Here is a 27,206-nt window from a genome sequence, read left to right as displayed (position 1 = left end):
CTGCTACCACTGATGGAGAAGTGCAGTCCCTAAACACTTACTGTATCCGAGGGTGCCGGCCTGATCTCAAGCACAGCATGCTATCTCCAGCCTCTCTGCCAGCTGGATGTCAGCAGTAAGAGTGGAAAGAACGAGGCTTTTCTAAAAAGGCCATTTCCACAATCATGAACAAGCTCTTGGTTCTGCATCCTACTTTCTTCAACCCCATCCCTGGATGGGGAAAAGAGCAAGCAGAGGGAACTGGGACTTCTTGACTTCCCAGCATGGAGAAAGGCTCAGCCTCCTTCTGAGCAGTAAAAACCTTGACAGAAAGTGGAGCTAGCAGTGGTGAAACGTTCTAGCACAGCCTCTCTGCTGTGCTCTTAAGCCACCAGCAGAAGAGACCCAGCTGAGTCCCCTGAGAGGCTTCTTTCGAGGAATGCTTTCAAGTAGCTCCAGTATAAACACTACAGCCCAGCACTGGCTTTCCCAGCCCGCACCCAACTCCAGCAGCTCTCACCAGGCTCCAGTTACTGCTTCTGCACTCCCCATTGTTTCCTCTTCCCTCCCAGCAGCTTGCAGAAAAGGCCCCCACACCTCAGCTCTGCCCTTTCCAGCAGTCGTTTTCCTGGTGCTTGTATTTCAGGGCTGTTTTATTTCAGTGGCATGGCCACTACTGCCTGGGGTGTCCACGCTGGACATGGGAGTGGAGCCCACCACGGGCTGCAGAGGCGAGCCACCCAAATTTGGGTCTGCAGGACCCAAGAAGAGCTCTGTGGGCACGTGTGAAGGCCTGCACGTGGGTCCTGCCCCACAGCCAGTGGCATGAATGTGGAAGGAAACAAGCCTGTATTAGTGTTTCTTGTCCAATTACGAATAACTTAATATTGGCATTACACCAGGACCCTAACTGTGGCGTTATTTTCAGGAGCTGTAAGCCCCTGACAAGGTTGAGGAGAGTCGAGAAGAGGCTGAGGTACCTTCACAGGCTCCATTCACCTCTGTGTCACACGTCCCCTCTGACACTCCTTCCAGCACACCCTGCTGGCATGGTAAGACCAAGCCGTGCCTTTCCCCACTGCCTACAAAATCGCCTTCTCTGTCCCAGCCCACAACGCTGAGCTGTGGCAAGGGTGGGCTATGAGGGGACAGCAGCACAACCCCATCTGCAGCCCACGCAGCAGGGACCTGGGCCTGTCCTGTCCTGGGGGAACGGGACATTCCTAAGAACAGTGCTTTTCCACCCCGAGGACTTTGAGATGCTGCATTATTGCAAGGGGGAACCCTGGAAACCCCTTCCAAAGAAAGTGGCGCTGGGAGAACCATGGGAGGAGAAGAGAGCTGGCACAGCAAGGCTGGGAAAGGCAGAGCCCACCTGCAGCCCCGAGCTGCGAAGTGCACGATCACTGCAGAGCAGCACGGGGGCAAGGCTGTCCTCAGCGGGCCCCATCACCCCGTCCCCAGCCCCAGCCCTCTCACCCGAGGTCCCCTGAGCTCCAGCAGATGGCAGGGGGCTCACAGGATACTTCCAGGACACCGTCCTCAGCCCCACGTCAGTCTCATGTTCCCCAAGGAACACATCCAGCGTTTCCGGAGCTCAAATAACAAAGACAGCTAACAAAGGCGGATTGGGAGCCGAGACACCAACCCAACCGCCCTCCCGTTGCTCCAGAATGAGGTTCCTGGGCTCACACTGACTCTCCAGGATCTCCCAACAAATTCAGTTTCCCAGGAGCAGCAGCACCCGTTTCCAGACGCGAGGAGACATTTTCCCACACCAACAGCAGCAAGTGAAAGCAGCTGCCATTTCCACAGGGAGGTCAGCCTCCCAGTGCTGCCTGTGCAGCAAAGGGCCGGTCTCCAGAGAGGCTGCTCCGAGCTTGTGTGATCGAGAGAGCAGAAAAAGCAGCAGCGAGCAGCGGGGCGGTGAGGGGGAGGACGCGATCAGCACGTAGGAGGGCACGAGTGCAGCGTGCTTGAGGATGTCAAGAGCAGCACCCAAATCTAGCAGTGCTGATGCACAAGAGAGGAAGTGTGGGACACAACAGGCTGCTAAAAGAATAAGAAAAAAATCAACTGCAAAGTATTGCTGAAAAAGAGGACGAAATTCCTTCTCCCGGCTCCGTGTAGCATGTGCTAGCAGGAGGCCACTCCTGGGGATCATGCTGATCTCCTCTGTCCTCTCCATCTACTGTGAGACAACAAGCATAAAGGGAAGAAAAACAAATTGTCCGTGCTGCTGATAGAGACAAAAATGAAACAGTCTCAAGTGCAGGTACCTATAAAGATGTCAAATGCTACCGACAGCACTCAACGTATTTGCCTTCTGTTTATACAGCTGTAACCCTGCCGAGGAAAAAAGGACATGCTTAAGTTTGTCTTTGGAGAAAAATGCAGACAAAAGAGCTGAGAAGCTGTCGCTGTTACTAGACCAGACACCCTTGCAAGGGTCTTAGATCCCACCTGGGAACCCTTGCTTTGGGCTCAGCTCCTCACTCACCATTTTATGAGCTAGAAAAAGGCAATAAATCTCTCCTAGAGTGTCAGACTCGGGTAGAGCAAGTGTTCTCTGCACCAAAACCAGACGTGCTAACAACTGCTCACAAATGGCTGAGACTACGTGTGATGGATGTGCAAAAAAACAGCACTTGACATCCTTGCAGGAAAACATCTTCTGTAAGCAAATGCCACTGGCTTACTGGTATGGAGATCTGGAAAAGCAACACAAGACTGAGCAGTGTGTTAGGTCCCAGAAGCGGCTTAGGTGACACACACGCCTTTCCCAGCGCCTGCCCTGCAGCATTTTGTCACAGGCTGAAGATGTCCCAAGGTTGCTGATACAGCCTGGGATCAGGCAGGGAAGTCAGGGGACCCTTCGGGAATGCTAAGCCCACTCGTCCATGACCACAGGGTGCGACTGAAGGGAACTGGGTGTTGGGAGCTACCATGGTTCAGCCCAAGGCGTCCCTCACTGTACTATCTTCTCCTGACCACTCTGGGATCACCCTCTTGCCAGGTCTGAAACTCAGACGGGCTGCTCACAGGGCAGGAGGCACTGGAGGTGTCACAGGCACCAGCAAAGCTCCAGGCTGCTTCTGGTACATCACCAGATTTTAAGTGAACATACAGAAACCTTCCATGGGGCAGTGTAAACCTCGGCTTACAGCTCTCTAGAGCAGACATTTTCCAGAATTGCCATCCTACAAGGTTTTTTCATCTCTCCCCACCAGCACCATGCACACAGTGATGTGACCTTGATCCCAAACGCAAGGTGTGAAAGACACCTAGCCTGCTGTACATGTATTCACCCTCTCCAAATGCTGCAGGAAGGAACCAGGAACCGAGAATTTTCAGGGGTTGTGGGAGCACCAGACTCGCCCTAGCACTACTCTAGCCCTGGGGTGAATCACTTCTCCTTAGCGTGACTCAGCAGCACTCATTGCACAGCCTCCCCGGCCATTTGCACCCTGTTCCCTGTGGCAGGATGATGCCCAGACAGGGCACAGAGGAGGCAGGGAGGGCAGCCAAAGGCAGCAAGGGGCACGGACCAGGGAGGGGATGCTTTTATGCAGCTCAAGTTGGCAAAGTTTCAATACGAAAGCAGTTCAATTGTTAGACTGGTTTGAGTGCAAGAAAATCTCTCAGCCAAACAAAATAGCATCCCGTTATTGTTCTTTCCTTGCAGGGTAGATGCAAGCAAGTGGCTGTGCTCTGTCCCCTACAGCCCTCCTCTGTCCTGGCTGAGCTGTGGGGAAGGAAAGAGCCAGAGCAGCCAGGCTCACCCATGTTCTTGCAGGTCAGCTTGGCCACCCTGGCAAACCATGCCATGTGCCCACCACTGGTGTCCAGCAGAGCTTTCATCGAAGCAGCGAGCAGCCCTGCCCATCCCCTCTCCTCCCACTGAGCGCAAAGGGGTCTGTGGCAATCACATTTTCATCTGTGTGTGTATGGCATCCTACACAAATGAGGATGCTCAAGTGGTACTGTAGTGGTGAAAGGTGACAGCTTTTCCTGGTGCAGGATGAGGACAGCATGTGGTGGTGACCACGGGCCTACCAACACTACACCCACCTGGCCTTGTGCAGCTTTCCCAGCCCCGTGTGTCGGTGCCTGTAAATATAAACCAAAACTCTCTCTACCTGCCCGTGTCCAGCCTCTTCTCGGCGGCGCAGTCCCCTTTGGCCCTCTCCATTTCCTGCAGCAGGGCTACAGGGACCGGGGTGCTCCTGCTGTCGCTGCCGCCGCTGCCCCGGTGCTGCCGGCCCTGGCAGTCGGGCTGAGAGCGCTTCATAGCCTGGAGCTGTGCCAGGGGCACGATGTCGCAGCCCTGGGGCCGGTGCCACACCGTCTGCCGCGTGATGGCATTGTAGTAGTAGAAGCGGTTGTTGTTGTGATCGAAGAGCTCCCACCACTGCTTCTGGTCCGACTGGCGCACCTTCAGGTTGGGAGGGGGCTCCCAGCCGCATTCACCGGTGGCCAGGTTGACGTACATCCGCTCCTGGGAGCGGGGCTCGATGATCTCCACCCAGTCCGAGCTGCGGGGGAATAAGAGCTGGGTTAGTGCAGGATAGGGGTGCGGGGGGTGTCCGGGAGCCTTGCCCCCTCACTAAGCTGGGACAGGGAGCATCACTCACTGAGGCACTGGTAAATCAAACCAAGCACTGGTGCAAACATAGGAGCCCAAGTGATAAACATGGGGTAAAAATTGTAAGTGTGTCACAGGGGTGGTCCTAAAACCCATTCACTCAGCTCCCTGCTTGCTCCCACCCCGGTACCACCCCTGGCCCCAGGCATGGGGCTGAGAGAGCCTGGCAGGGTCAGACCAAGCCCTCCGATGCACCCTACAGAGCTGCCCCGCGGGGTAGCGAGGCGAGCAGCACGTTGGCATTGTGGTGATGGAGGTGCTGGGCCGTGTGGTCCTGATCCATGCCGGCAGTGGTGCCATTGGGTACAACAGGGACATGTAAGGGTGGACAAGCAGGCAGCGAAGTGAAATGTTAGCGATATTAACTCTGATGCCATTCACATCCTGTAAACACTCGGCTGGCCCTACAAAACCCACCCTGGCAGAACTGGCAGCTCCCCCTCACTCCATCCTCTAGTCAGAACTAGATGTGTTCCCATTTGATTTAAGGTGTACCAGCCCCTCATGCCATGGCTCAGGGGTGGGAAGCACAGCATGAGGCTGGTTATTTCTAAACCACCGTAACACCAGCCTAGAGGCACAGAAGGAACGAAGCAGTAGGTCACTGCTCTTATCGAGGACACCGTGAGCTGCAAAGGGGCGTCATCCACAAAAATGACATAAAAGAGGAAAATGATGGCAGCAGAAGAGCCTAGCAGTGCTGGGAGGAGACTTCCCAGGATACAGCAGCAAGGAAGTCCAGATAAGAACTGGAAAAGTGGCTCTGATGGACAGCCAGAGGAGCTCAGGGGGGGTACAGACAGCACGGTGACCTCTGAGAGCACCAGAAACCCTCACACGATGACAGAGATCAACTGGAAAATGGGCACGACTAGAGGTGGACTAAAAGGGGACTCAGACCCACGCTTCTGAGCATTTCTGGTGGGGAGAGCCGTGGCCGGCGCTGGGCACAGCATGCTGCCTGTGTGAGGCTGGGAGAGGAAATCAGGCACGGCGTGACACCACACACCACAGCCACACAGAAACACTCGCTCGGGCAGAGGGGTGAGAGCAGGGAGGCCGTTACACAGTGTTTACTTGGCAGAACAAAAAACACCCCTCAAGCTGAGCCATCAAACTGTAACATTCGAGAGCACGATGGTTTTGATCTGTTTTGCCAGCAACCGGAGTAGCAAAGATCTGAGACACCGACCAGCTCCACCAGCGCGGGTGCTTCTTGGGAGAGAGGAGAGGTCAGCTATTTTATGTTAAGTGCAAGCTATTGAAAATAACGAATTCTTCTCATGGCACTCAGCCACGACTGAGTGTGTGTTGCTAACTATAGTCTTCCGTTTTAACAAGCCCACATTTATCTTTGCGTGCAAAGGCATGTAAGTAGACGCCTTGGGTTGGTGACCTCTTTGCTCCCCTTAAATCTGAGTCTGAGGATTACCAAGCTGGAGTTTAACAAGGCAAAAATCCACACAGAACACATTGAAAATAACAGAAAGTTTGCTACAATCACATTCACATGTAAAGAAAGAGAAGGAAAAGCAAGGAGCACATTCCTGGAGCAGGGCCAGCACCGGGCTGCCACACACAAGTCTGGAACATAACATCAGGAACTCTGGAAAGACGTGATAAACACAGGATTGGAGAGAGATAAGGCCGTAACTTGGACATAAAAAAATGAATTCAAACACCCCTTAACAGGGTTAAAGAAGCAGTTTCCTGGGAACAGTTTGAATAACGCCTTTTCCCTGTCCTCCCTGTGCTGAGCCCTGGACAAAGGGGCAGATTTGGACCCCGCGTGCCCCCCTCCCAGCTCCCCATTGCCACTGCACACAGTGCCACCGCCGTCACAGCACCAGGAGTACCGTGGTGGTTTCAGTCCATCTCCTTTCTGTTGGGCCTGAATGTCTTTGGCTGCAGGATTCCCGCAGACCCAGCTTGCAAACCTAGATGTAGCCCGTACCCCAGGGCATTGAACGAAACTGGAGCACCAGCCCCCTCACCAGTGAGCGAACCTGAGCAGAGAGGAACTGCGACAAAATCCCCACTTGCTTCCAAAAGCAAAACCACATTTCCCAGTGTACATCCTCCTTTATTGTCTGAGGGGTTTTGAAAGCTTCCTTTCTCTAAGTCGGTACACAAACACCTTCCAAGCCTCCTAGCTTGCAGACAGACCACAGCTCCAGACACCCCTGATCTGCTGGGGGTCCATGGGGCTGCCATAGGGTCCCCTGGCGCTGTGCTGGTGCTGAGGGAAGTGCCCTGCCAGCCGTGCAGACGCCAGGCATGCAAAGAGCAGGAGGAAGCTTTTTGTGTGCAACGATAGCGCTGCACGTGGGCAAACAGGTTTGCGTTCACCTGAAGGCTCAGCCAGCGCCTCGCAGACTTTGTTTTTTCTGAGGCACTGTATAAACAGAACAGGTAAAAGTCCAAGGTGCGTCTCTGTCCTGCCAGCCTCTGGGACAGGTGTGATTTACATTTGCAAACTTTGCTCTTTCGGAAACTAAGAGCTAAACGTGGGTCCATCCTGCCTGCCGCAGGGACCCTGGCTGGCAAAGCCAAGAAATAAGATAGGTAATAAATAACAATAATAATAATAATAAAGGATATTTCAGCCTGAAAGACCACAGTATGGCTCCTATACCCCAGCCCGCATGGCTGCAGTGCATATGGGACTGTAGGTGCATAACGTGCTCCATGCCTGTCCTGAAGCACCCAGGGATGCTGGACACGCCAGCTGTGCAGAGAAGAGGCCCTCTGCCCCGGGCAAGGAACTGAGCTTGACCCACCCACAAGCCACAGAAGCAGTGCAGCAGGTGTTAGCCCTGGGCATCCCGCTTGTGCCTGTCCGTCTGTCGTGCAGTTATCAGGACACAGCTCCCCGCTCCAGGAACAGGCGTGGCAAGGCTCGGGGTGTACCCCTGGGACTGATTCATGCAGGGATGAGAAGTTGCTCCGAGCATGTGAAAGGAGCAGCTAGGAGCAACAAAAAGCCACGTGACAGCAGCACTGGGCATCCTGCTTCCTGCTAATGTCTCCCCATTAGGTCTTCTCACAACGACTAAGACACTGGTGTGAGTCTAGGAAAGAATAAAAGTGTTTCAAGTAAACGGAAGGGACTGGAAATGGAAGTGAGCAAACACAGGAGGGGAAAAATAGTCTGAATGAATACACAAGAAGCCCCAAGAAACAAAACAGCCACTAATCCGCAGGGCAATTGATTTTCTTGCCACCATTACCCAAGCAACATTTAGTCCTCTGCTTGAAGCCTTCCCTCTGCCTGCTTCCGCCGCAACTCAGTGCAGGTGCCGAGCCCAGCCCTTGTGCAAAGAAATGCAGCTCCACGCCAGGGCTGCCCAAGTCCCTGAGAAGCTGGAGATGGTGGCAAAACCCTAGGAGCAGGCAGATCAGAAGCCCGTGGCACAGCGTGACCCCACCAGCCCATGCTGGGATGCCAGCCAGAGCCAACGGGGGCAGGAATGTGGCGCAGGGCACCCAGGGCAGCTCACTGCAGCCTGGGCTGGATGCGCCTCGCAGCTCTGGTGGCAGCATCAGAAGTCATTTGTCCACAGGAGCCAGGGAGTTCAGATCACCTCAGTTTGCTGCTGGTGCAGCATGCGACGAGGACCCAGGAGAAGGAGCAAAGTGGTGCCTGCAACCCCCAGAGAGTCCCCAGAAACTGCCTGCGGGTGCCCCATGTGCTGAAGAGCAGCCGGCCTCAGCACGGTGCTCCCAGCAGCAGCAGCCCTGCACCCATCCCCTCGCCTTCTGCAACAGGTGAAGCCACCTGGAGCACCCGAGCATGCTGCTGGGCAGACTCTGCTTATAAAAACCTCGCTCGCTGCAGGGAAGTGCAACCCCTGGGCGAATCCAAGTCGCTCAGATCTACACGCTGAAGCCAGGACAAGGCTGTAAAACTCATCTGCACCCTGGAGCTGCAGAGAGCCTCCAAGGTCTCCAACGACAGCACCTCACCGCAATGCTCCACCAGCTGACTCGGTCAATTTATTCTTTACTCACAGCCAAGCCAAGAAAAGCTGTAATTTAAGTCTTAGGGGACAAAAAAAAAAAAATAAAAAAATACCCAAAACAACCCTGTCCCTCACCTCCCTCATATATAATCTCTGAACCTATTCTGAACACACACGCATCCTTCTAACAGAAATTATAGAAGGACTAAAATAAATATAACGTCAGCCTGTTCCTAAAAGACTCTCCTGCTTCCAAAAATAAGCATCTTGCAAACTAACCAACCTCTGCTTAGCAGGAGACACACCAGACTGTAAAAATAGTGCACAAATGGCTGCAATTGCTCAAAGCCTGAGCACGGATGCTCAGCTCACGCATGAGCAGAACATCCTTCTGAAAGCAGAATCCAGCATGCCAGAGCCACTTTCACACCAACGGCACGTTACAGAGGGGAAAAAAGAGCACAGCACCCTGATGTGGGTGGGTTAGAGGTCGCAGAGAGCCTGTTTGGCCTGGAAAAGGTCCTAGTACACAAAGCAGCTCTTTACTTTGGAGATTGTAATTAAAAAGAAAAGAAAAAAAAGCCCCAATCCTTCTGCTGGGTGGTGTCTTCAAAGATGGAGATGCAGATGAGAAACGTGTCAGTCTCTTGCTTGCCCAGCCACTGCTGCTTCTTACACCAGCCCCAGCCCCAGCTCCCCCCATGACCATGTGGGTGTTCCCAGATTTCCCTCCAGCCCTCACACCAGCCCTGCAGGCTCCCACCTGGCTGCTGCCAGAGCCGCGATCTACTGAGGGCAGTGGGCAGCTCATCACACGGGAGCCAAGATCTCCTGGGCTCCCTACAAGCAGACAGGGGGACAGAAGTGAACCATCCCCTGGGGAGAGCAGACTCCACACCGAGTCACTCTACAAGGCCAGACAACAAATCCATCCTGACCAGGGACCAACAGCAGCTCCCGCAGCCTGGGCAGAGGGTCAAAAAGCATCCAGTGTCAAAAATGTACAGGCGCTGCTGCCCTCTGCTCTTACAGGGTCTCCAGGCTGCCTGGGGTCAATGTGCCCAGCCGAAAACCCATCCTGGGTGGCTGTGATAGCTGGTCCGGGGGCACAAAGTCCCTTGCAGAGCCCAAACCCCTACAGAGCAGCGAACTAGGTTTTAGGGCTACAGGACATGCCCTACTGACCTGTCTGGCCTTCGAGTTACCAGGGCATCCTCTGCATCTCTCCCACCACCATGATGGGAGTTTTCATTTTGTGCTTCAGATCACAGACAAAATCCCCCATTGCTAAATGGCCTCCAAAAGCTCTGCTCTGCCCCAGACACCGCGGCACCTCCTAAGCCCAGCAAGGGCTGCAGCAGAGACGTTTTTCCTTTTAAGGGCTGAGTATTTGAGAATGAGTTTCAGAAAAATGTACTGGCACTTTTCATCCCCTCTCTCTCCATCCAAAACGTGCCGCATGGCTCCGTGGCTCCATCCAAACCCCGGCTACTGGAGGGAAGGAAGCTGCAGGGGATGCCGGGGGCCAGCTGGTCCCTGCCCAGTGGATGTGGGTGCCACAACCTGGTGCAGCTTGGTGCTGTCCTCCCACCCACAGCATCACACACGGACCAAGCCCAGGACACATGGCCAGGCCTGCTGATGGCCTTGGAGCAGCACCAGCTACCGTGCTTTGGTGGTGACCGCATCCTCATCCAGGCAAACCTGCCACCAGGCTCCATCATCCCCCCCAAATGGGATTTAAACAGGGAAACACCTTCTGGCTTCTGCCCTCTTTGTTCAGCCCCAGCTTCAGGAAGGATGTTTCAGTACAGGCACATTTGCCACAGGCTGGTCTTGGTGAGTGTAAATGTGACCATCCTGCTGGCATGTGGGCTCACCGAGGGCAGCAGCAGCCACACACACAAGACACAGCCCTGCAGCCATCAGCTCTCCAGGCGAGGACTGAGCTGCCCCCATCTATCGAAGGGACAGACACGCAGCGAGAGGCAGGGATGGAGCAGGGACCCGCAGGAGGAGGCGCCTCCTGCACTCCACCTTAACCCCCAGACACGGGGCAGCCACTTCAGACCAGGGTCAATGACTCAAAAGCTGACCACACTGTGTTTATGGGGGTAGATCAGCCCGAGCAGGGCTACATTTCCTCACGTTTCCCAACCCCACTGCGCGTGGCAGGGACTGGGGCACTGAGCTGCGACTGCCAACAGGCTGAAGGGCAACAGCCCTGGTGGAACAGCCGGCGCTGAGCACTCTCCCTGTGCCAGACCCAGTAACGTCGCACATGGTATTTCTGCTATCTCAAGGACATGGCAGCACTTGCTGCCCTCTCTGTCACTCCAGGAATTACTGACAAAAGTCCCGATGAAGCTAGCTTGCTGTCCAGCTGCTTCAGGACTGAGATTGACTCTTTACAGTCCCCTGTATCACTGGTGCCCATTCCAGGGATCCCTCCCAGCCCTGCCATGAAGACAGGTATCCCACAGCAGCTGCCATGGCCACGGGTGCAGGCAAAAGCAGCTCCATGATGCAATTTTCCATATAGAAGGAGAAAACAGGAGTTTTTGCACCATCTTCACTACAGGGAAGAGAGAGCATACAGCAGCCGTGGCTGAGCCAAGCAAACAGCCACAGGGCAGTGGCTCATTTGTGCTAGGTCCAGCAGCGCCTGCGAGATACACAGGGGAACACTCAGCAGCAAAGTGAAAACACTGACCAAGGTTGCTGGATGCCATAGGTTAGCAGAGGCTGGGGAAGACAGGGAGGGTTAAAAAAAGAAACCCATGAAAGCAGAAAATGGAAAACCCTCAGCCCGTAACTCGGGGCCAAGCAGACGCCTAAATAGAGTGGGCAGTGATGAAGGCTGAAAGGGCCCCTTGCGACAGCTTCCTAAAATAATTCTGCCAGACCATAAAACACCCACTGCAGCTCCGGCTCTGCTAAAGAAGGTGCAGAGGTCTAATTACAAGGTGGGGCACCTGCAAGCCACGGCCACGCACAGGCGGCCCTGTTACAAGGGTGCCTGGCTGTTTACTCCGTACAAGCAGCTGGACTGCAGACCATCTTTCCATATGGCTTTCAAGCGGCAGTTTGCAAGGCTACATATCTGAAGTAGCAACATTCCTAAACGCACAGCATTAGTAAAATAATAGCCCTCTGTCTCTCTTCATTTAAAGGGCTGCCAGTCCTTTATTAGCTGAAACACAGAGCCCCTTGAAAACTCATGCAAAACACTGACGCCGTATGCGAGGGACCAGGTTACTTCTCAGCTGGCAGAGCCCACAAGACACTGGTGGCTAAAAGCATAAAACAAAGATAACAGTGTTTCATCGCCACTTTTTTAGGCCACTTCATTCTTCAGCAAATCTCTCCAGCTGCAGCTGTCTCTGCCGACTCTGCTGAAAAAACTAAGCAGGAACAAATGGAGAGGAGCTTTTGAAAGGCTTGGCTGTCCCAGCTTGTTAAGCGTGACTCACGTTAACCACTGCAGTGCTGGGACGTCAGAGGAGTTTGGCAGCAAGTCAAAAGCAACAGGAAATGCAGAGCCTGCAAATGAATAACTCTCCTCTGCTCCCATAGCCATGAGGAAACTCATCCCTGAAGTGCTGCATGTGGAGGAGCTGCTTCAGCGTCAGCATCATTTTCCCCAGGCCAAGCACACTAATTTCCTCTGGCAAGGGAAGAGAAGTGGTAAATAAATAGCCAAAATCTCAGCCACAGAGTTCATAAACCCTTCATAAAACAATAAGCAGAAAACCTCTTTCCATGAGAAATTGATTTCAATACATTTGTTTTGCCTACAGAAAGTGCTGCAAGGGAAGTGCATCAGTCAGGACAGAGCAGAGATGCTGGGAATGAAAGCAACCTCTGAAAAAGCTCACCTACTGAGGAGTGAATTGGTAGCTGGGGATAAAAAATCCAGCTTGTGCTTGATTTTTTCCCATTGTTTTAAAATTCTGACGTAATAAACCATGAAAAAAAAAAATGAAACTTCCTCCAAAAGGAAAGGCATGTGGAAGTGTTGCCCTGAATGTGGTCTCTTTTCCTGATCATCTCCAAAACGTCACGCACTGGGTAGGAGTCACATCCCATGAGCTGTGCGCTACACATCTGTGCTAGTAAGACTAGCATTGGCTATATTAACATCTTTGAACTTCAAATAAACAAAAATGCTACTTATGTATAGTGCTGGTACTTTGTCACTGACAAGATCAGGCTTGATTTAATGAGAAACAAAGACTGCATAACTCAATCTTGCCACAAAATGCATTCACAGCCTTTTTAAAAACTGAACATCTCTGCAATCTCACGTGTCTGAACAAAGTTTGATTAGTGTTCGAGCTCAAAACCTGCATTTGCTCTCACCCTGCTGCAGAAACAAAGGTGGGATTAATCTTCCTGAGAGTCAGCAAGAAGCCAGAAAACCAGCCCCGTGTCAGTCCCCAGCCCAAAAGGTGCACAGATGTTTCTTGTGGATGTCCAGAAAAAAATATCTGGGCTGCGCGGGCTGCAACCTCCCAGCCTGAGCTCCGCATCATGTGCTGCCTCGATGGGGGAGCGCAGAGCCCTGCAGCACCTCCACCAGGCCCTCCTGGGAAAAAGGTACAACAGCAGGGGAGGAAACAAAATTAAAAAGCAGTTGCTTCCTGCAGACAAGACTGAATTACTTCTTGCATTTCACCAACCTTTTGCATAGCGATGCTCATTTCTTCATCTTCTCCAGGAGGGCTGGTAAGATAAAAAGATTCCACATTTTCCCTAATACTAAGCACTTTTCTCTCAGTTTTAACAGCAGGCTGTCGATCCAGCAGCTGGGGATGTCACTGTTTGGGGAAGGGTGGACATCAAAGGCAGTGACATCAGAAGAAACTGCAGAACCAGAGAGCTCCGCAAAATAGGGGAAACCAGAGTGCTGAGAGCTCCCCTTGGCTCTGCAGTTTGTGAAGAAAGGGGGCAAGGAAACTTTCACAGCCACAGCCAAACTGCTGCTCTCACGGGGTGAAGAGGCTGGGCCAGTGGAACATCTCATTCCTCTGCAGGGCTGAAAAGGGACAGCTGCACTGCAAGCTCACGTGTGCGCAGGCAGAACCGGAGCCAGCAGCAGGCTCACAACCCTGCTCACACTCACCACGGCTGCCCCAGCAGGACAGAAGCCCCCAGAACAAGCAGAGGGCCAAGTCCCACCTCTGCTGCAGCTCCTTAATCAGGTGCCAAGGGCCCCTGGTGGCTCTGCCACACTTCCAGCTCCAGGAGATGCCGGCAGGTAACTCGGGCAGCTGGGGAGAGGAGGGTATGCACGTGGCGATTTTGAACCAAGTTAAACTCAGAAGAACTGTTGAACCACATGATGAACCATGGTGCAGATTATCTTGCTTACATGGCTGGAGATAGGGAAAGAAATAGTGCAGACCAGAGCCTGGCCCAGATCGCATTTAATTGGCCACAGGTTCTCCCCTGAACTAAGTTAGCCTGAAATAAACACTTAAGCTTCTGTGCTTAGCTGGAAGAGTAAATACAAGTCATCTATTTGTCCTGGTTTGAAAAAAAAAGAGAGAAAAAAAAATCCGACTGGGCTTTTTTCTAAATAGCACAATAGGCACAGTCCAGCTCAGCTCGGGAGGTAGCTGCAAAGCTGGCAGCACTATACAGGATCTCCACAACAACAACAAAAAACGCAGGAAATCCCCAGTGTCGCTTCTCCCCACAATTGATTTAAAATGAGCTTATCCCTCACACTTGGTACATGAGGAAGAAGAAACTTCCTGGCTATGAGGGGGGAAAATAGTTATTAATAGCATCACAAGTATCAGAAGTCATGTTGCAGCCCTGGAAGATCTTGGCTGGATCTTGAAAATATCTGTTGCCATTGCAGTAACTGCTATACATGGTAACCGAACGGTGGTGTGAGAACAATTTACTTTTTCATTTGGTGCCCAAAACAAGCTCCTTTTGTTTTCTCACACACACAAAAAAAAAAAAAAAGAAAAAAAAGACATTTATTAGTCTGTGCTCAGTCCAAAACTGTGCTTTTCACTTTCAGCAGCATTAAGGAAAGCAGCAGAAAAGGGGCAAATTCAGCAAACTGCCACAGGAAGTGTCAAAGGCGGCAGGGCTCCCTCTGTCCTCCTCCTGCTGTGCAGCCCATGGACTGGGGCACATCCAACATCTCTTTGCCTCCTGCCCACCACAGCAGCCCATTTGCCTCCAGTACAAAGGCCACAGACAGAAAAATTCAGGGTGAAAAAGCATGGGGGGGGTTTCCTGCTCCCGGCAGCTTGGGGCAAGGACTTTTCAGAGACAGGATAGCCTGGCACATGCTTAACTTTCACAGGACAGCAAGCTGCAGCCGTGCCATGCCTTCATTGCTGTGTTCTCTGCTCCCCCCTCAGTTCCTCACAACACCCTATTTCCTTCCTCCAGTGCTTCCACAGCACCACGCGTTACCTGGATCTCACACCTCAGCAGATCCCTTGCCTCATTTGCTGAGAGCCCATCGCAGTGCACAGGATCCACGGCATGCTCTCCCTGCCCATCACTCCTGTCCCGTTGTAGGTAATGAACAAACACGGAGCAGTGGAGATCCCAGCCGGGCTCCCTGAGCGACTTCCCTCCATTGTCGAAGCTGACGTCCTACTCCTGATCTCTGCAACCTCTTTTAAGCATTAATTCATCCACATGTTCCATGAGGGACATTTCTTGGAGATTCTGAGGGCAGGATCTCGCTGAAGCCTTTTTGGAAAGTCTCACCAGACCGTTCCACTGGATCACCCTCACTGTGTGCTCATGAATGCCTTCCAAGTGCTGATGAATTCACAGGGCTGGAATTTTGGTATACAAAGCCAAGCTGCCTCTTCCCCGGCATATCACATCTACGTTCCTACTTGATGTTGTTTCCTGGAACCATTCAAGAATGTAAGAAACGTGCCCTGGGTGAGACCAGCTATCCATCCATCCTGCCTACAACCAGGATAGCAGCAGAGCACATCAACCCCTTCTCACCCTCTCTCCATTTCCTTCTTTATCCCCCCAGAATCCACACTTGTGTTATGGATGCTACGGGTGCCTCACTGGCTGATCTCTCCAGCACCTGGCTCAGACCGGTTGCTCACCCAAATCCTTTTTGAACTTGCTGGTGCCTTTTTTCTCCACAGCTTCCTGGGACAACGAATTCAGAAACCAATCTCTCCTCTAAGTTTCATCAAGCACCTCTGGTTCCAGTGCTGCAAGGCTTGGTCGATAGAAATCCAACGTAAGCATTGCCTTCAAGATTTTGCATACCTTGACCATCTGTGAGCCCTCACCTTCTCCAATTCAAACCCAGGAGCCCCTCTTTTCATAAGGCAGCACTCCATCCTTCAGTCATTTCAGTCGTCTTCCTCTGCAGCCTCTCCAGCACGCAGCCCCCAAGATACGGGGGCACCGAGGCGTTACAGAGGGTCAGAAAGACGCCCCTGGTTTGTTATCATCTCCCCTGAGGATGGAGACCAACATTCAGTGGCTCTGCTGATGATTGCAGAGAAGTGCCCAGGGCAACTCTGGGATGCTCTCTGAGCTAAAAGCACCTCTTCCAGGTTCGGCATCACGCAGGCACAGCCCTGCTTTCAGTGACTTGTTCCTTATCACCCAGGCACAGTGCTCGGGGGTCCCCAGGATCCTCTGCAGCCCTCCTCTGGCAGTCACCTGGGCAGATGTTGAGCCGCTTGATGCCCACCTCCCAGACTTCTCCAAGGTCCACTCCTTTCAAGAACTGCCATCAAATCTGCCAGCATCAATATCTGCAATACCAAGGGCACTTAAGCAGCAGCACACGCACAAAAGCATCCCAACAATTTTATATTTAAGATCCCACAGCACTCGAGTGAATGATAACTATTCCTTAGTTTCTTATCAGTTCCTCTGTTTGCTTTAGAGCTATTTCTATTGACATTCAAGATGAGACAACTTCTCAGACAGCTCTTTTACAGTGAGTTTCTAGTTTGCAAAGCTGCAAAACTACAAAGCTCCTCCACAGGAGTCTAGATCACCAAAAAATGGTTTAGATTTCTGCAATGGATGCAGAAAATCTTCTGTGCCTCCCATGAACTGCTGCTGTGATCTCTCCAAAAGGTTTCTGATGCATTTGAACAAATGTGAATCACTAAGTTTATTCTTCAAAAGTCGTATTTTGGCCTGCCTTATTTTGTTTTTACATGTAATATGCTGGAAAATACACCTTCCTTTTTGTCTTCTAGATTGACCAACATCCTTCTCACTCCATCAGCCTTCCTTCCCTGCCAATTTACTTTTATTTTACTTTTATTTTATTTACTTTTATTTTACTTTTATTTTCTGTCTTTCTGTCAAAGAAAAAAAAAAGTATTTGACCTTTTCTCAGTGGAAGTATCCATTTCTTCTGAGCTGCCAATGCCATCACCAAATAACTTCCATACCACCTCCGCTGCTATCAGCTTCTCCTTATCAGCAGGACAGCCACACAAGGCAAGCAAATATCAGGGCTCTTAAAAGGCTGACACAACAGGAAGCCCCTTTTTAGCAGGCTCAGGGGTAAATGCCAGCTCTGAGGTAGGGCAGACACAAGTCTCATTCATTTTACTAATGCTGCCCATCACATCCACAGGCTTGGAGTCACGCTGACTGCTCCTGGACACGGATGTACTGAGTTTTCAACAGCACCTGCACGTCTCCAGTTTCCAGATGCCCAAAGTGAGTCTTAAAGCTGGGCCATGGCACGGAGCAGCCCCAGCCCAGCCCTTCCCTCACTCCTGGCATCGCTGCACACACAGAGCCGCAGCCAAGGCCGAGGCCCGCGGTGTTCCTGCCAGGGCCCTGTGGGAGATAAGGGGCCAGCCCGGCTGCCAGCAGGCTGCAGAGCAGCTTTAGGCAGCAACAGGTTTGAATTTAAAAGTCACCCATCAATTTTTGCACCGATCAATGTATTTATTCTTTGCCTAAGAATAAATAAGTGGGGGTCTGCATTTCCCAGCTGCTCGTTGCTCCTCTTGGCACCTCCTGTCACAGTTCAGCAGGTGCAGAGCTGTGGGGGGGGAAGCCCAGTGCTGGCTGCCCCAGCAAAGGCCTCACCACAATGCTCGCAAACCCACGCGCTGCCCATCCCACAGACACGAAGAAATGTCTCCTGCTGCAAATAGCAGAGGTCTGAATTAAATGCATGCCCTCCCCTGCCACCACCAAGGGGCTGGCTGCCATTTCTGGGACCCAGGTTCTGCCCTGAGCAGGCACCAGCAGCACCGGAGCAAGGGAAGGACGCAGTGCCACTAGCTGTGGGGGTATTTTATTTCAGCACCCAGAGTACAAGATGTATGTGGTATCAGGAGATGCGCTCAGATAGGAAACTGTGCTTTCCCCCAGAGCACCTCCAGAGCAAGAGGAAACCCAGAACCACAGCAGCTCAGCACACTGCCAAAGTCTTCCAGGGCAGGCAGGGACGAGTGCTTCCAACGCTGAATATGACCCACTTTCACGCTCTGAGTTGAACCCCAGGCTCTTGCACTGTGCTACTTGACAGTCAACGAGCTCTCAACCGTTTTTGGTCTTCACATTATGTTTCAGAGAAAGAAAAAGTCTCCCACTGGCCCTGCAGCAAGCTTGCCCTGCACCAGCCACACAGGGTTACCAAAAGCTCCTGCCATTGCAAATTCTTCTCCTCCCCCTACAAACAGCTCACACAGCTGAGAAGAAGCTTTTCCTTATCCAAACAGAGACAAAAGCTAGTGATGTCATCCCTCCAAGACCAAATAAAGTTCAAGCACACAAGCGCAGCAGGGAGAACATCACCAGTTCACAAGCTCAGCCATTGCAGGCAGTGCTGACAGACTGCACTGCACCCCGAGAGGCTGCTCATGGTGGGCCCAGGTAGGAGATATGGGAGCCAGAGAGACCAAAGCCACATTTCCCCCTTTGCTGCACTCCTCCGGCCCTGCTCCCTTCAGCAATGACAGCAACCCCAAGAAGAGACCCTGCCAAAGGTAGCTTTGCCCCACAGCGGTGCTATTCCAGCAGAGTTTGGCCATCCGAGGCCAAGGTTCCCGCAAGGTACCCAAAGTCACCTCGGTCTCACAGCGTTGGCCTGATGGACCTCAAGATAGGGACCGGGATGATCATGTCACGACACATGCAGAGAAGAGCTCTCAGCTCTGGCTTCAACAGCAACTTTAACCCCATCTTCCCTCACTGCTCCCCCATGCTCCTTCCTCACCATGTGTCCCCAGCACAAGGACACCAGTGCTCCCCAAACCCTGCGCCGAGCTAACTTAGCTTGCGAACTAAGGAAATTGCTGTTTTCCCTTTGCTTTAGCAATCTCAGTCATTTTGGTGAAGGGGCCCAGGGCCTGAATGAACGAGCATTGCAGCACATTGCTTCAGCCCCCAAACATCACTTTTTTTTTTTTCTTTTTTCTTATTGCCATCCCAAAAGAGACTTCTGGTTTGTAGAAGGCTTCAGTCTCCAGAACTTCAAACCCAAGTTTTAGACTTATTTTAAGTTACAGCTTTATCAAATTCAGGAAAACCAACTTTGTGAAAATTAAATTTTGCCTTTATATCAGTGGCAAGAGTTTCCAAGTCCAAATCACAACCCACTGCGGTTTGGACTCCAGCGCTCGGCTGGGCTCTGCGGTGACCCAAGCATGGAGCTGCAGCCCACCCTCAGTGCCACGTCCTCCACGCTTCTCCTCCAAACCACCACTAGTCACGTCACAGCAAGATGCTCTGTTGTGTTAGGGCAGTACAAAACGCTAAGAGAACACGCCACCACATCACGACATACTCAGCACCTGCCCTTAGGCATGCATTGAGCACTCCTCATGCTGGACATGCACCCAGCTAACCCAGCTAACTCCAGGCTCGGCACCCTTGCATCCCTTTGCTTCTCTTACTGTTGATTCATCACCAAGAATTCACAGAACACTTGGAGCTTCTCTGGTCACCATAGCTTACAGAAATGGAGAGCCTATTAAAAAATAAATCCCAAACCTAGTTATTGTAGCTGGGAGCAAAGAATGAGATCTATTATAGCTAGGGAGCAAACGTGGCTGATGCACAGATGGATTATTGTAGCTATCAAAGGACAACCCAATAACCATGGTATCTACCAGGAGAAAGCAGCTGTTGGACCTGAAGAGGATCAAATACGTCATTTACAGTTTTATGACAAACCAAACGTATGGAAACTAAAAGCCGGAAGGTGAATTGCTGTTTAAACACATGTCTTTGGCTTCATTTCGTTACTGAATGTATTTCACGACAACCCATCCTTCTCTTAAAGGGAGCCCTGGCTGCTGCTACCCATGAAAAGCCACATGCAATGCCTGGTAATGCCTGACAAAAAAATGTGGATTTGTTGAGCTTGTCCCCAATGCAAACAGCATTGGGCTTCTCCTTGTAACTCTGGTGATGGAGAGTAAGCCATTTTTCAGTGGGGTAGGAAAACAAACAAACACACACATGGAAACAAAACCAAACAGGAAAAAAAAAGACCTACAGAAAAAGAAGTTACCCTTGCTACAGAGCAATTGGCCCCAGACCAACACCTCATAATCTCCAAGACAACACAAAATCCCACTACACTGAATCTTTTCTGCTCCTGAAGTGGGTTTCCAGCCAGAAAGCAGCAACCTTGTTTGCCCAGGTAGGAAACAGCCTCATCTGCCAAAACAAAGTGCCTTATGGCAGCGTCCCACATCTGCCAAGTTACACAAAAGGAGTCCAGCACAGGTTTGAGCTCCCCCCAGCTCCGCCCTTGGTTTGTTTGATCTTGGTAGATCATAAACCCTGTGGCTAAGCAAAAGGTTGGTGTACAGGGGCCCAGGACCGCTCGGCTCCAGGCTGGAACAGCACGTACGGGGAGCACGGGTGCTCGCTGTGGTCATTGATTCATCTCACGTCAGGGCACTTTCCTTCAAGGAAGGCAAAGTACAGCAAGAGCTTGGCTCAGGGATCCTCTGTGTAGAATCAGCCTTCTATTTGCCTCCAGTGCCTGACAAAGATGCCAGTGAGTTATTTTATTTAGACCACTATTTTAGAAATTCTCCAGCGCTCCACAGCACTAAGTCCACAGTAAGATTTCATATAAGGCTTAATTCCATACATTTAATCCAAGACCTTAAGTCCAACAAGAAGAAAACACCTGAAAAAAGAATCTTACAATTCTCAATGCTTCATTTATTCCAGCATTTCTCCCCTGCCAACCCTCAAGATTTTTCAGGCATTTTCCAAATCTGAGCATGTCAAGGTCTACGATCATCCAATGCCAGTCCCTTCTCCCGACCAGACACCAGACAAACCCAACTCCTCGTTGTGGCCACGCCAGCTGGACCAGCACCCTGTGCAGGACTGCCCTGTCCTGACCAGCTCCATGCCTCGTCACCAACAAGGGAGCTGGATCTTCAGCATCGTCATTAAAAGCTTCCCAAACCTCTTTTGGTTCCGTGTTATTGCATAAGCAAAAAAAAAATGCCAGCTGACAAGACACAATGAAAAAGGCTTGGGAGAGTACCTGGGAGACTGTTACCAGCTACACTGGAATCTGCTGGTCAATATTCAACTGGAAAAATAAAACTCTCTTATTCCTTATATCAGTAACCTCAAGCACTTCAAACAGTAATTAGGATGAGAGAATATATCCCAAATAACAATATTTTTTTCCATTTTCCCATGAGCGAAAGACCAACTGCAGGAAAAACACCAAGGAAAAAAAATTCCTCTTGACCTACAATGTCTAGCTCCAGATGTATGAGCCAGATGGACCTCATGCCTGCTGTTTAAGTGAACTTTTGGAGAGGCGGGAATGTATTAACTGTTTTAAGAAGTTGCACAAAGCAGAAGACTACTCTTCCCAGGAAATGTGTGCAAAATATATACATATATCAAACAGAGAGCTTGCTTCAGCAGACATTCATGCCTGAGCTACTAAAAACTACAGGAATGCATGATCATTAAAGCCATTTCCTACAAGTGAACTGCCTTTCTGCTCACCTGGACAAAGAGAGGAATTAACATCCAATATGTAAATCATGACAGCAAAGCTCAGAAACCCTCTAGGTATCCAGCTAAAGCCAAATCCCAATGTCTGCTCTGGAATTTATTTTTATTACAAACAAGAGGTACTTCACTAACTATGCAAACTGCCTGGAGGGCTTTTTAAAGAAACACGCACATATGCATGTCACAGCAAGTCACAAATAATTGTGCTCTACCTGGAAAGGATTGATGGAACCTAAATGGAACATTTCAAATTCTGACGTATTTATTTGATGAAAGCTTGCTAGCATCTCCTCCTAATTGCATCATCCACCCAAGAAGCCATTTGGGTAGTACAACAGGAACGGAGGCATTAGGAAAGGAGACCACAGAGAAGGAGGAAATGCAGCTTCTTTCCTTTGAACTTCTGATTAGTTTCCATCAGAAGAATCTGGTGTGTCTGAAGATGCTTCCCAAAGACCAGGCTTCATCTGCGTAGTCACACATGAGCTACAGGCACAGACCCACTTCTGGAGCTAGCTCCAAGGCTGCTGCTAAGAACCGCTTTAAAAGTATACAGCAGTCTCCGTGGATAAGACAACCACCTTGTCCTGCACAGCTTATCACCTCTTCCACCTCCTCAGGCTGCCAGCAGAACTAAAAGAACTAAAAAGAACTAAAAAGAACTAAAAAGAACTAAAAAGAACTAAAACCACGCTCCTGGTTCCACTTGGAGCCAGCCAGCCCTTCCTCCCCTAAACCATCTCATCCCAGGTAAATCGCATCAGCACTCTCACCAACAGCATTCAGTGGGGCAGAGGTCAGACCGCTGATAACCTCCCACACCTGCACTTATCTCCACGGGTGCCTGACCTCTGAGAAGCAAACAGAGACCTTTAAAGCTGGCTCATTTCATGCTAAATGAAACACCATAATGCTCAGCCAGGAATAGGCTCATCCAGCAGATGAGAGTGGGATAAGCATCAGGGAGTCAGAGCTTCTCCTGCAGTCACAGCTCGCTACAGAGAAGACATTTATTTATCCACAGCCTTATGTAAGGCAGCTAAAACCAGGATAAAGCAGAACAGGGAGCACGGACCCAGTCAGAGGATGTGCACAGGGACCTGTGCTGAGCACCAGCAGGAGATTCAGATGCACCATCAAAACCAGAAGAGCCCATTACCGCAAAGCCACAACTGAGCGCAGACACAGGGAGTCAGCCAGCAGCTTCGGGGCAGGCTGATGAACCGCGGACGCTTTCACTCACTCATAAATTAAAGCTCCGGGGGAGGGGAGGGAAACGGGTCACACAGAAACTAGTCTAGTAGTCAAAGACTTATTAAAACCCGAGTCTGAATTAATTATCTGCAACAAACTCATTACTCAGGATATGAAGATTCAACAACAAACTTAAGTCTTATTTTCAGTGCCGTTGTAATCAGAACATAAAGCACAGGAATCCTTTTTATTTTGCATTACTCAGATTAAAAGGGCAGCCAGACCAGCAGGCTTCCCACTAAACCAGTGCACCCAGTACCGCCCAAACATAACCCCTCTCCCCACCTCACAGGCTTCAGTAATCCCCAGCACCCCTGGCACAGGCTGCAGCATCTCCCCCCACTCGCTTCCCAAGGCTGTTTAATCCAAACAGCCAAAAACATGGTAATAAAATGACAACTCCAAACTGAAAAGTTTGTTTATCCATAAATAAAACAGCACCCAAGCAGCATTCTTACTAACACATTTACCTATCAAATACATATATGATGAATCCTTTTGTGACTTCAAAGGAATGGTTCATGAACATGAATATTTATTAAACTGCTCTGCTGGGAGGAAAAAGAAAAAAAAAAAAGCCTCGTGGGTCAAAGAGACAGAATCCTAGAGCAGTTTATGCTTCCTTATCTTTAATTACAGAAGCAATTCCATTAGAGCTGATTCAAATCTTACAGTCCTTCCCACAGTCCCTCGATGGTGCTATTAGCTCCTTCTCCATGGCTCTACAGGGGGAAAAAAACTGCTCTCCAGTGAACAAAACTTTACCAGTTTGCCATAGCCCTATAAAGGTGAACCCAGAGGAACATCGGGACAGATTAAAAGATGCCTTAAAGCTCAGACACAAGTATACTGAAATTTGTAAGATTTTCTTACCCACTCAGCTGTTCACCACAGGAATCTCAGTCTCTCCTTTTCACCTTTGCACCAGAGCACAGAGTTACATTTTCCTGGTGATCAGGTAAATGAGATGAATGGGATGCATTCACTTCCCATTTCCCTGAAGTAGGGCAGCATTAAGCGAACCTGATTCTGCACTGTGGCTGGCACATTAAATGTGCAAGTCTTATGCAAGGTTTTCAGCTGCAGATCCAGTGACTGTCGGGCTGAAAGCAGCCTTTTACATCACAAGGAGGGCCATAAATTTCTCTTGGTTAAAAAATGCACCAGGCCAGCACACTTGGATTTCCCTCCAGCTTATGTGCTTCCAGCTAAGGCCGGGACATCTGTTTCAGCTAAGCAAACCTGTTGTGAATACTGAAGGCATGTGAACTATCCAACCAAAAACCTGGCTTCAAAATCTGCATTCCTATAATCCGCTGCGATCTCAGCATCGCTCCATGTAGCCTTGATCCAACCGATAGGAAAGAGCTACCTCATCAAACTGGTAAAAAAAAAAAACAAACTCGAAAAGCACCAAAAGGACAGCGAGAAAAGGCTGCTCAGGAAAGGAAAATGCAGCACGAGAAACCCTGTGCCCTTCTGTGCCGGCTGGTGCAAGGATGCTCCCAAATCTGCGCAGCTTTGTCAGGTTTATGCCCCAAAGCGAGCAGCCTGCAACCTTGCTGCCCTTCGCTGTCACCAGCGCGCAGACACGGCAGCAGTGAGGAGTTGCCGCTGCTGCTGGTGAGCACAGGGCTTGGCGCCGCGCTTATCGCTTTGCTCTGGATAAATTCTGCCGTCCTGCTTCCCCTCTCTCCCAGGGACGCGCACTTCCTTCCCCAGATGCTCTTTCTTGCGGACTAACTCCAGCCGCATTCCACTTGAGGGGGGCAGGAAAGAGGCAGAAAAAGCTTCAAAACTCCCGAGAAACACAAATCCTCCCAAACACCTCGCACCGTCACCAGGCCACCGGGCAGGAGGCCAGCACAGCTCTCCCCCCAGACAAAGGGAACGCGAGGAGCCAGCCGAGCGCCGGTGCCCCGGGGGAGAGCCGAGCTCCCAGGAAGGTGAAACCGCTCCGAGCTTTTCAGCTAGGAAGACGAAAAATCGGTGCAAAAAGCAACCGGCACCAGCTGCTGGGAAGGCAGCGCGTCTGCCCAGCCCCACACCGTCCTCCCCAAAGGAGCCGGACTTCAGGCGGGGGCTGGCACCGAGCGGGGCCGCCGGCTCGGCAGCGCCCGGCCTCCAGGTGCTGCCCCGGCCGGGAGCTCTCCGCCGAGCCAAGCCGCGATCGGTCCTCAAGAGCCACGGAACGCGCCCGGAGCCGGCGGCCGGGCCCGAGCCGCGATCCCGGGGCCCGCCCGTCTCCCGGCGGGATCCCGGTGCCCGGCGCCGCCCGGCCTCGCCCGCTGCTCCTCCCGGCTGCCGGCTCCCGGCCGGGGTCCCTCGCGGCCCCGTCCCTCAACAGGTGGAGCCGCCGCCGCCGCACTCACCTCTCCGCCATGGCCCCCGCGGCCGCGCCAGCACCGCCCGGCTCTGCCCGCACGGGGCAGGGCGTGAAACCCGAGCCCGCGCCCCGCCCCGCCCGGACCCCCGGCCGCTCCCCGGGTCCCTCTGCTGGGGGCTGCGGGACCCAACCGGGCCGGGCCGGGGTGCGGCGGGGCGGTGCGGGGCCCGCGGGCCGAGGGGAGCCCCTGGCGGCGGCTCAGGGCGCTCCGCGGCCCGGCCCGGCTCGGCTCGGCCCCTGGGCGCCCGGGCCGAGGGTTTGCCAATGAGCTACGGGACCCGCCGCCCCCGGGTGTGCTTCAAAACGAAGCTCCGCAGTTAACCCAATTCGCCTTTTCCACCAGGACACACGAATCCCCTGTGGGAAACGGCTGAAGTGTGCAGGGCTGAGGCACGCGTTGGCCCCAGAGGGAAATTCTGCTCCCCTGAGCACCGTCCAGCACAGGCGGCGTGAGGATGGGGAGGTCAGGAGTGCAGCCATGCTGCCTCGGTGGCCTTTGTGGTGGCAGGATGCATGTGAGGATTTAACTCCTGCATTTTTCCAAGTGTTTCTTTAAAGAAACACATTGGCGGGAACAGCAAAAGGTGTCTGAAGTCAGGATAAAGCAGCTCAAATGCTTACATCTGTTAAGATGAGGACTTTCTGTGTCTATCAGTGTCCTGAGCACAGTGCGGTCTGGATGAGGCTGTGCAGAAACACCAGGCATGTCCCCGCACTGGGAAGAGGCAGAGCCCAAAAGATACCCCCAAAAGCCTTCGACGTGAGTAGTCCGAAGAAATGAGCCGTGCACTGAAGGACAGCCCTGCTCAGTCAGCTCAGCCTTCTGTCAGCCACCCATTCGGACAATGTCACCTGGCACGGTGACACAGCAGAGCCCACATCACAGGGGCTGCTGCAGCGCTCCCAATGCATTTTGGACAGGGTCTTGTTCTTACAAACGAGGAGAAACCCTCCTCAGGGGGTTCGCGAGGGAACTTCAGGCCCCTCTCACTGTGGGTGTGAGACTTGGCAGATACCAGGTGGATTTTGTCACTAGCAACGTGAGTTTGGGGCTCTGTCACACAGCATGGCAAATTTCTGATACAGCCAGAAATGTGTCCGCGCAGCTTGTTAATCACGGCAGACCCCAGGCAAGTTGGCCGGCGGAGGCTCCACACAGAGGGATCCAGCCCTTGCAGTGCTCTCTCACAGACGCCGTTTTGGCACTGCTGAATAACTTTGGAGTAACTTAATCCAAAGACACTCATGCGAAGTCCCCCTGTACTTGTAAATAACAAATAGAGAGACAGTGAGATCATGGCCACGGTGCTTATGGGCTGGACACATGTCAGGGACGGGAGAGCGGGGCCCCGCAGCAGCAAAGCCCCCAGCAGGGTGCAGTGAGGAGGTGGCTGGTGGCAGCACAGGACAGGGGCTGGGGAGAGGCTGAGTGCTGCAGGCGGTAAAACTTGAGGATCAGGGTATAAACAGGCAGAGGAGAAAAACAGGAGTTAAAGTAGGTCTGCACTGGAAATGGAAGTTTGCTGGTGTAGCTCTAAAATGTGGTTAAACTGGCAGCGTTCCTTGCGGAGATGCAGATGCTATACGCCTTTGCCAATAAAGGCTGTACCTGTCCTCTGAGGAACACAGCAAATCTGTGAAAATGCTTACAGCAGCCTGACGGCCTCTGTTCAAGGGCTGTTGTAGATTTAGACTCAGTGTGTAAAAATGTTAACACTCTGTTTGACTTTGCTGTGCTGGCAAGAGCCCTTAGGCAGACTGCAAATAGCAGCTGGGGACATGGGAGGTCACAAGAGCCCCAGTTTCAGGGACCCCATAAAGAAGTGACCCAATGAAGTGCACAGGGGGTTGGCTGCAGGAGGGACCAGATAAGAATTCATTTTTTTCTGTGATGTTGTCATTTTATTTTGCATACATATATTTCACTATGCAATGATAATGTGCAGGCTATTTCCAACCTACCCCCCTAACAGGCTTCAGG

The 27,206-nt window shown here is 51.8% G+C and overlaps 1 protein-coding gene across 4 annotated transcripts in view; it reads right to left on the bottom strand.

The window, feature by feature from the left end:
• Positions 1-25,356, bottom strand: part of LOC137865539 (rho GTPase-activating protein 39-like) — a 49,754-nt gene extending 24,398 nt beyond the window's left edge. Inside the window, exons 1-2 of one of the 4 annotated variants that reach the window (XM_068700674.1) lie at positions 25,212-25,356; positions 4,119-4,514 (exon numbers count right to left, since the gene is read on the bottom strand). In XM_068700674.1, coding sequence (XP_068556775.1) covers positions 4,119-4,514; positions 25,212-25,222 — 407 coding nt within the window. In that variant the 5' untranslated portion in view covers positions 25,223-25,356. Of the gene's footprint in view, positions 1-4,118; positions 4,515-4,819; positions 8,644-13,268; positions 14,517-23,712; positions 25,188-25,211 lie in introns of those variants that run through there. The other 3 variants (XM_068700675.1, XM_068700676.1, XM_068700673.1) reach the window with 3 other exon arrangements.
• Positions 25,357-27,206: the final 1,850 nt, after the last annotated feature.

This window comes from Anas acuta, chromosome 16, assembly GCF_963932015.1.
Source record: "Anas acuta chromosome 16, bAnaAcu1.1, whole genome shotgun sequence".
Lineage (NCBI taxonomy): Eukaryota > Metazoa > Chordata > Aves > Anseriformes > Anatidae > Anas > Anas acuta.
The sequence above is the reverse complement of the archived record's forward strand: the minus strand, read 5'-3'. Positions and strand labels throughout refer to the sequence as shown.